Source organism: Temnothorax longispinosus, chromosome 1 (genome assembly GCF_030848805.1).
Source record: "Temnothorax longispinosus isolate EJ_2023e chromosome 1, Tlon_JGU_v1, whole genome shotgun sequence".
NCBI classification, from domain to species: Eukaryota; Metazoa; Arthropoda; class Insecta; order Hymenoptera; family Formicidae; genus Temnothorax; species Temnothorax longispinosus.
This window is the reverse complement of record NC_092358.1, coordinates 13,009,744-13,019,346: the sequence shown is the minus strand read 5'-3', so window position 1 is coordinate 13,019,346 and position 9,603 is coordinate 13,009,744. Positions and strand designations below refer to the sequence as shown.

Here is a 9,603-nt window from a genome sequence, read left to right as displayed (position 1 = left end):
TGGTCAAACCGGAAGATGCTGCAGCCGCGACGGCATGGATAACCAAAGATGAGAAGGGCTTGCGTTGATAGTGCTCGGTGTTTCGAAGACGGAGATTGGCCATATTAGGAAGCAAACAACATCCAAGGGAGCATGAGATGAATTAGAGAAAATTCATAAATCGCAAGGACCGGTCAGAAAGGCAGTACTTTATAGAGAGTTATACCAATCGAAGAAAAAGCCTGACCAATCAATGGCTCAGTTTGTTAACGAGTTTTAACAACGAGCTGACATGCTTGCCTACGTTGGAGTTGTTGTCCCGCAGGAGCTTCTATCGATTATGGTGTTGAGCTGTCTCCCAGAAGAGTTCGAGAATTTTCGCGTCGCAATCGAGTCCCGTGATGATATTCCTGAGGTAAGTGTCATCAAAGCCAAGCTGATCAAGGAAGATGCTCGAAGACAAAGTAACGTCAATACTGGCGAAAATAGTGCAGCATTGTATTCTCGTACTCCGAGTACAAACAAGAAGGAAATCCACGCGAAAAACACAAATAATGGCAAGTTCCTTGGAAAATGCTTCAAGTGTGGAAAGGTTGGCCACCGTGCATCGGTCTGCAAAACAAAATTACCACAAAATAAAGCAAATCGTGCAGACACTTCTGAGAAGAGCAACAGCGAAAATGAAAACGTGTTGATAGCTACAACTGCAATGGCATGCGAAGTGGAAAAGGAAGAATAGTGCATTGACAGCGGCATATGTGCAAAGACAAAAAGTTATTTGAAAGTTTAATCGGCGATCCGCCATGTAGTATTCGAACGGCGGGGAAATCTGTAGTGAGGGCTTACGGAAGCGGGAGAGTGAGTCTCAATGTACCATCACGAGATTCCGCGAGTCAAATTGTTCTTTCAAACGTGTTATATGCTCCAGGCTTGCGAAATAATCTGATATCGGTATCAGCTATTACGAATCGTGGTTATTCGGTAACGTTCGGGAAAGAAAATGCAATCGTATCGCGAAAAGACGGTTTAATCGTATTAATGGCCGCGAAGAAAGATCGAATGTATGTTTTGAAAACGCAGAAGCACAGCATTATGATCGCGGACGGATCAGTGGCGACTTTGAGGTTATGGCACGAGAGATACGGTCATCTAAACTTCAATGATTTGCGCAAACTGAAGATAAATAATATGGTAACCGGACTCAACATCCCGTCAAGAGTGATCGAGATTTCATGTGAAATTTGCAACCGAGCGAAGATACATGCATTGCCACACCGAGTTTCAGAGACAAGGGCAAAGAACACGCTGGAGTTGATCCATACGGATATGTGTGAACCGATGAATATTACATCGATGGGAGGTGCACGGTACTTTGTTACCTTTATTGATGACAGGACGCGGTATACTGAAGTAGTCATGCTGAAGAAGAGAAGTGATGTCTTCGTCGCGTTTAAGAAATATGTAGCAAGAGTAGAAAGAGAACATGGTCGAAAAATAATAAAAGTGCGCTCTGATAATGCCAAAAAATACGTTTCAAAGGAGTTCAACCAGTTTCTCGAGAATGAAGGAATCAAGAGAGAGTTCTCTGTCGAATACACGCCAGAGCAAAACGGCGTGGCCGAGCGAGCAAACAGAACAATTGAAGAGATGGCACGATGCATGTTATTGCAATCTGGAGCGCCGACGTCGTTATGGGCCGAAGCTGTAAATACAGCAGTATTTCTGCGAAATAGATGTCCATCGAGAGCTACGGAAGAAAAGACACCGCTGGAGCTATGGAGTGAGAAGAAACCGGACATGAGGAAGTTTAAAACATTTGGTTCTTATGCAACCGCTTTGAGGAAGGGCCCTGGTGTGTCAAAATGGGATGCGAAAGGCGAAGATTTCGTGTTTTTCGGATATAGCACAGAATCGAAGGCTTATCGGCTATGGCGCAGAGGTACTACAAGTGTGATAAAAAGTTATGACGTCCGTTTTATTGAAAATCCAGTTTTCGTAACCCAAAAGTCACCAGATAGCGTAGAGTTACTTCTTAAATCAGAGAACACGAGAGTTAATAAAATAAGAAATGGACCAAACGATGAGGACCGTGAGCCTACAACTGAAGATGAGCAAACAGAGATAAACGAAGATGAGCCAGAAGAGTTGACTCAGGTCGAAGAAATTATACAACCTTCATTGGAAAATCCACGAAGAGGGCCTGGTAGGCCGAATATTATACGTACGGGTCAGCCAGAAAGACCGAAAAAGGAGTATTAGATGGCAAACATCGCAGAAGTGGAAAACGACCCGACAACCGTAGAAGAAGCTATGTCCAGTGTTCACAAAAACGAATGGCTAGAGGCGATGCAAAGTGAGTACAATTCACTGAAGGAGTATGGAACCTGGGAGCTTACCGACCTACCTCCAGGCAAGAAAGCAATAAGTTGCAAGTGGGTGTTTCACACAAAGAGACGTCAAGATGGTGAGGTGGAAAGATACAAAGCGAGGTTGGTGGCTCGCGGATGTGAACAACGCTACGGGATAGACTTTGATGAAGTCTACGCCCCTGTCGCTAGGATGGAAACCATACGCACTTTGTTTGCATTAAGCGTCGAGGAGGAACTGCATGTCCACCAAATGGACGTTGTTACAGCTTACGTCCAAGGTGATCTATCATCAGAGATCTACATGGAGCAGCCATTCATGTACGGAGTTCCCAAAAAGGAGGGTAAGGTGTTGAAGTTATTACGCACTCTATATGGTTTGAAGCAATCCGGCAGAAAATGGCATAAAAAATTACGTACGTGTTTGAACAATTTTGGTTTACATTATTCAGAAACTGAACCATGTGTGTTTGTAGGACTAATAGACGGTGAGATTGTAATTGTGATTGCTTATGTGGACGATCTACTTATAGCATCACGGAATTTGAAGGTACTAAATACAGTAAAATCGAGACTAAGTGAAAAATTCAAAATGAAAGACTTAGGAGAAGTGAGCGAAGTTCTGGGGATGCGCGTTGAACGTGAAGGAGCAACAGGAAGCATACGTGTTTCTCAAGAGGCATATGTAAAGAGAATCATCGAAAGATTTGGAATGACATGTGCTAATCCGGTTTCAACTCCCATCGAAGCTGGTGTAAAATTATCTCGCGAAGATGAAGCAACGTCAAAGGAAGAGAAGGATGAGATGAAACAAATGCCATACCGAGAACTTGTCGGGAGTCTATCTATCTAGCGAACACTACAAGACCCGATCTAGCATTTGTAGCGAATGCTCTGAGCCGTTTTAATGCCAACCCAGGAAGAATTCATTGGAAAGCAGCGAAACATGCATTGAGATATCTAATAGGCACGTCTATCTAGTCTTGGAATCAACTACATCAAATCTGGTAAACCACTTCACGCCTATGTTGATTCCGACTGAGGAGGAAATGTTGACAATCGACGTTCCTGTACCGGCCTTGTGCTAACGCTAGCAGAGGGTTCCATCAGCTGGAAGTCCAAGCAACAAAAGTCAGTCGCTCTTTCAACCATGGAGATGATATATACACGGCGCCTCCTTGATCATATGAATGGTGGAGCCTACGTGGACGAGCCAACGTGCATAAATTGCGACAACCAAACCGCAATAAAATTCAGCAAGGACAGTATGTATCATCAGCGGAGCAAACATGTGGACATCCGTTTCCACTTTACAAGAGAAGCTCAGGAGGAAAAAGAAGTTATCGTGGAATACATCCCAAGCGACGAAAACCCCGCGGATCTGTTGACTAAGTCCCTACTGAAAAATAAACTATCAAAATGCAAGGACATATTAAAACTGACTAATTAATTATAAAGCATATATTTTTCTTTGTTGTGTGTCGATAGGAGGAGTGTTGGTTATAAAGTCAGTTCATTAATCGCCACACATTTGGAAATATCGACATATTCGATATATCGCGTATATCTATCGATCTTGAGTTCTGGGAATATGCCATGTTTCCTTTCTATGTATCGGATGTAAATGTCAGTCGTTGCAAAACCGCTGTTGAATATCCTCGTATTAAAGACTGTGTAACTATTATCGTGATTTTTACTTATCCATCCCTGTATAACTCTACCCAGATCAACATTCTTAATGTTGTATAGAACATTATTATGAACATACTTTGACCACGATTCCGAAATTTCAGTAATGTTGAAATGGGAGTGCCATAACGTTGCAAATAACATTGCGCTAAGGTTTTTCTATCATTTCTGTAATGTTTTTGAGATAAAAATTTAAACGTACTATCAACTTTATTACAATATTATATTAAGATTACCGTAATATTAATTCTGACATTTATTTAAAGTTCTTATTGATGTTTTATTTTTATTACAGGCAACATGTTTTCAATAAATTGCAATAGTAATAAAATATCTCAATATTTATTGTCTAATTAATATTTAGATTGCTTTTTTATAGACCAGGCTTGGACAACTTTGAGCTCCAGAACCACGACACTTCTTTTCTATCCACGGAAAGTAGGGGTGTCGTGGCTCCGGAGCTCGAAGTTGCCCAGGCCTATTATATACTAATCTGCATTAGGGAATAATTTACTAATTATCATAAAAAAGTTTTATTTATATAAAAATAATATATACCATATATTACAGTTTTCAGTTTATTACAATAATATTTTTGGTGAAGATCACTGATCCAAGCGGAAGGTTTTGGAATAAAACTTATCTTTCAAATAAAAAAATTTGTTACTATAATAATCACTCGCGCGGAGCCACGCAAGTAAGATAATATATTTATCACTTCCTGAAAAATAAAAGTAGAATTAAATTAGTGAAAAAGTTACTTTTAAATTATAACGCGGCAAACTATAATGATTTTATTTTATAGAGAGTATATACCGAAATACATTACATTACCTTTTTAATGTTTTTTTCTTTCCTTACGGACGTTTGCGAATCTGAACCACTCCATTACAAAGTGTTCAAAATCTTTTTCTGTATTCCGAGGGAATATTGCTCTAAAAGCTTCTGGAATAAGAAAAATTCAATACAGTTTATTGTTAGATGAAAGAAATAAATAGATAATGTCAATTTAACAGCAATTAAAACTTATGATAATTATTAAAATAACACAAAAGTTTCCGGAATAGTTTACATATATACTAAATCGATCAAAAGTATTAGTTTATAGATATATATATTTTTTTTTATTTCGTAAGAATTTTTAACGTGTATGTGTGTCCTGCTTTTTAACGATGATTGCCACAAAAAAATAGGAGACAATTTAATAAATTTTGGGACATAAAACATAGCATTTAATACTGCAGGTAATATATACATCTCTTAAAAAATTACTTACTTTTAATGCTCAGAATTGTGTGTGTGCGTATCTCCAATTTTATAATTATTTTTTTGGCCAGTCTATAAACACATGGAGGCTAAGTCATCAGAAAATGTAGCACTCAAACTTTTTGTAATAAAATCTTTTTCATGTTTTCCTCCAATTAACATAACCTTGTTCACCTGAAAAATTTATACTTGTAATTCTATATAATGCAGTATATTATTATAAATTGCAAGGAAAATAATTCAGAAAAATTTTAAAATATAATACATATTATAGGATATTATAAAACATATTAAAGGACATATGTTATAGATATAAGTTTGTAAGATTAAGAGTCAGAGTAACCATTTTTGGTTTTGGACGCATTGGGTGCTCCTCCTCAAGATTCTATTTAATAGTTTTATACATAAAACATACAGTTGAATACATTATAGAGATTAATACAAATACATTTTGATTTTTGAAGGACATACGACATACTATATTTGAAAACTTTACCGACAAAATTCTACCTTCTTTTAGAAAGTTTACATATATCGTATTGGTTGCATAGAATTACAAATCCTTTTACATAATAAAAATAGGTGAAAATCAATTAAAACATTTGCTCAATATATCACAAAAATGATTAAAAATTTTCAAAGTAAAGATCTCGAGCTGTGAGTGTAAATATTTATCTGTTACAAAAATTGTACAACTTTTATATATTATCAGTATGTTTGCTCCGTTAAAGAAAATTGTAAAAAAATATTACTGTACCATTTCCATTAAATTTAAAAGCTTAAAAATATATGAAAAGTTTGCAAAAAGATTTTTATATATAAATACTTAAGCTTTCTGCTAAATATGGTAAAACAAAGCAACACACATTTATATATAGAAGATCTATATGCATAAAAGACTTGAACAATATAGTGTGAATGCGTTAGTACTTATTTGATGTGACGTTTGGATGATTTTGTCTGTATGTTACTGACACTTTTAGACTTTTTTATCTATTTTTTCATTTAATAAATTGTCATAAACAAAAAATATATGCATATGTTACGCCACAATCAAAATAACTATAAACATAGTAGATACAGATAATGTGCAATTACTATCTTTGCTATAGGCACTACATTGAAAATAATACCAAAAAATCGGTAAAAATTACAAGTACTGGTGATCTCTTTGTCGACTTTAAATTGCAAATATTATATTTACTACTCTTGGAAAGAAAGGGAGAAAGAGGGAGAGAAAAGGGAGGGAGAAAGAGAGGGAGGGAGAGGAGATATCTCTTACAGTCTTTTCTCTTAATTTTTAAATTTTCAAAGTCTGATTTTATTGTGTAAATTTATATCTACTACGATTATGTAACTACTAAACGGAAATGTTATTTGTAAATGTTGATAGAATTAATTATAATTGTGATAAGCAGCTTTACTTACAACTTGCATGAAAGCTTCTTGATCAGTTTTTAGCATATCTTCAAAAGTCAGAAAATTGTCAATGAAAGATAAGGGGAGATATATTGTCCAATCTTTGTATCTTGTACAATACTTTCCTTAGAATATTGCTCAGCCTCGCGGCCCGAGTACATCAAGAATATGTTCGATCCTTAATACTTGGTATATTTCTTTTCTTTTGCATATCTCTCTCTTATATAGGTCGAAAAATAAATCTTAAATCACCAGCTACCTATTTACAGCACATATAGATAATTGAGTTTTTATCATTAATATGCAAGTTTTAGAATATAATAATTACTTACCCATATAAAAATATTGTATACAATTAAAAGCGCTCGACAGCACAAGCACAAACATACGTATATATGACACACTCACGCATCATACGTATGTAAGATAATGCGACTACAGTCTCCAGAACTATTACTGCATGCTTCCGATTGGCTGTCGCGACAAGCGTGCGCGTCTGCTCATGATCTTGACGCGCTCAAACAGCTGAAAATAATCGGCAGTAAATTGCAAGAAAATAGCAAATAATTCCACTATATAGCTTTTACCGATACCCAAAAAGCGTTATTTGTAGTTAACCTAAATTATAGGTTATAGATCATCATATCAGCTACTATTTATAGCACGTATGGTTAATTGAGTTCTTATTATTAATATACAATTTTTAGAATATAATAGGTACTTACTTATATATAAATAATATACTGTAAATAAAAAGCACTCCGCACTGCTCGATCCACACGCGTGTATACGCACTCACGCATCGTACGTAAATGTACGCATCATGGCTGTCGCGATGAGCGTTGCGCACAATATAAAACAATAACATTCTAACAACAGAAAATTAATATACTACCAACGTTATTTCCAAGTCCAAATTACAAGGAATTTTGAACTGTTGCATTGATCTCAAATAAATGTCAGAGTAACATTTCAAAAATATTTTCTGTAACATTTTTAAAATATTTTAACAACATTCAGAAAAATCATATTACGAAATAATATTTTTCAAATATGTGTATAATATTATTAAAAAAACGTTTAAAAAATACACGTAAAGTCAATATTTCTAAACGTTAATTTAATGTTCCTTGCTTACTGGGTATAATGTATATACTATATATATATATATATATACTATATATATACACGGAAACTAATATAAGGCTGTCAAAGATCTAAGCTTGGATCGTATGGCTTCTGATTCTAATTTGATTGTATATTGTAACGGGGGGGTCCTATTTCTCTTATTATTATTTATTCACGTCGCCTGAGAAAGACGTTTCAAATTATTATTAACCGCGGTTATTGCGATAAATATTACCACATGCCTCGGTAGTCGAATTGGTACGACACCCTTCACGGAATGAGGGAGGTTCCCAGGTTTGAATCCTGATGTATATTATGTATATTATGTATATTATGTATATCTTGAGGTATATTTTGAGGTAATATGAGGCAATAAATTCTTTACAGTTTTTAGATAATTAAATCGAGTCGATTTAATTCCGGGGAGGGAAGGGTTTTAATTCCAACAATAACTGTGTTTCTAGTCCGACAAATAATCGGCGCGCAATTAAATAAGTTGGAAAAATATATGTACATATATACTATATGGTAAACATCCCGTTTAGGGGACCTACCTCCGATGGCCTTGACCTTCACATATGTTGTCAAGGTCACCCTTCTGAGTGACCTTCAGAAGGTTTTAGTTGGGGGTCGCTTTTTATTAAAAAATTATTAACAAATAAAAGTTTAGCGACCTCACCGATTTCAATTACCTTGATACATGTTGTCAAGGTCATGATCCCGAGTGACCTTCAGAAGGTTTTAGCCGTCGCTCGTTATTCGTTAAAAAGTTATTAACAAAAAAACAAAAAAAGTTTGGAAAATACGTAGGTTAGATGACGCGCTTTAACAGTATTTAATTGTTTAAAGCGCGTCAACTAACCCATGCGTAAACTATTTCGGGGCTACCGCATCTCATCCCGAAAGCAGGGGGGGTGTGGGTAAACCTCGGTTCGCGTGGAAAGTGTATGCGTGAACTTTTCATGCGTGGAAAGTTAATATGCGAGATGCCACATGGGTTAGATGACGCGCTTTAAAAGTATTCAACTGTTTAAAGCGCGTCATCTAACCCATGTAAGTATTCTCTGCTTTAACAAAAAGACTTCACGTTATCAACAATTTACTGCTTTAAATGTTGTGTTTTGGTAAAGCAGCGACTTTCTCGCGAAATAAAGTATTCTCTGCTTTAAAGAAAAACGTAATATTAGTCGTTTATGCCTCTCAGTACTTAAAATAACTGCTATATTTTCGAAACTTTTTTTGTTTATAACTTTTTAATTAAAAGCGACCCCCGACTAAAACTTCTGAAGGTCACTCAGGAGGGTGACCTTGACAAAATATGTGAAAGTCAAGGCCGTCGGAGGTGGATCCCCTAAACGGGATGTTTACCTACTATATATATATATATATATATATATATATATATATATATATAAATGAATGAATGAATGTATGTATGTATGTATGTATGTATGTATGTATGTATGTATGTATGTCCTTTATGCACTCTTAAACTATTCGACTGGTTTTGAAAGTATTGTATATGAAGTAGGGGTAGAGTTTTCCGGGGAGTGTTATAGAATGTATAATTTTTCGTTACCGATCTTTTTGGGAACCGGTATTCGACATTTTTTCATTTTTTTGGGAAATAATTGACCGAATTTTAAAGAAATATATATGAAACAGGAGTAGAATTTCCCGGGGAGTGTCATAATGTGTATAGTTTTTTGTTACCGATTTTCTGGAAACCGGTTTTTCTAATTTTTTTTAATTTTCG

General features: G+C 35.7%; 1 protein-coding gene and 1 long non-coding RNA gene across 2 annotated transcripts; one reads left to right on the top strand and one right to left on the bottom strand.

Annotated features, from left to right (window-relative positions):
- Positions 1-271: 271 nt before the first annotated feature.
- LOC139822120 (uncharacterized) lies at positions 272-718 on the top strand. Its single transcript, XM_071793690.1, has one exon. The coding sequence runs from the start codon at positions 272-274 to the stop codon at positions 716-718; it is 447 nt and encodes a 148-aa protein (XP_071649791.1).
- A 3,833-nt stretch (positions 719-4,551) lies between these two features.
- Positions 4,552-9,125, bottom strand: LOC139811051 (uncharacterized). The gene is made up of 5 exons (XR_011731535.1): positions 7,052-9,125; positions 6,729-6,978; positions 5,311-5,474; positions 4,869-4,979; positions 4,552-4,755 (listed from the first exon to the last, which is right to left on the bottom strand). It is a non-coding gene; the product is annotated as an uncharacterized lncRNA (long non-coding RNA).
- Between the last annotated feature and the right edge of the window lie 478 nt (positions 9,126-9,603).

Excerpts from the sequence above, each read along its gene's own strand:
- LOC139822120 (XM_071793690.1), top strand. The coding sequence starts at position 272 with ATGCTTGCCTACGTTGGAGTTGTTGTCCCGCAGGAGCTTCTATCGATT.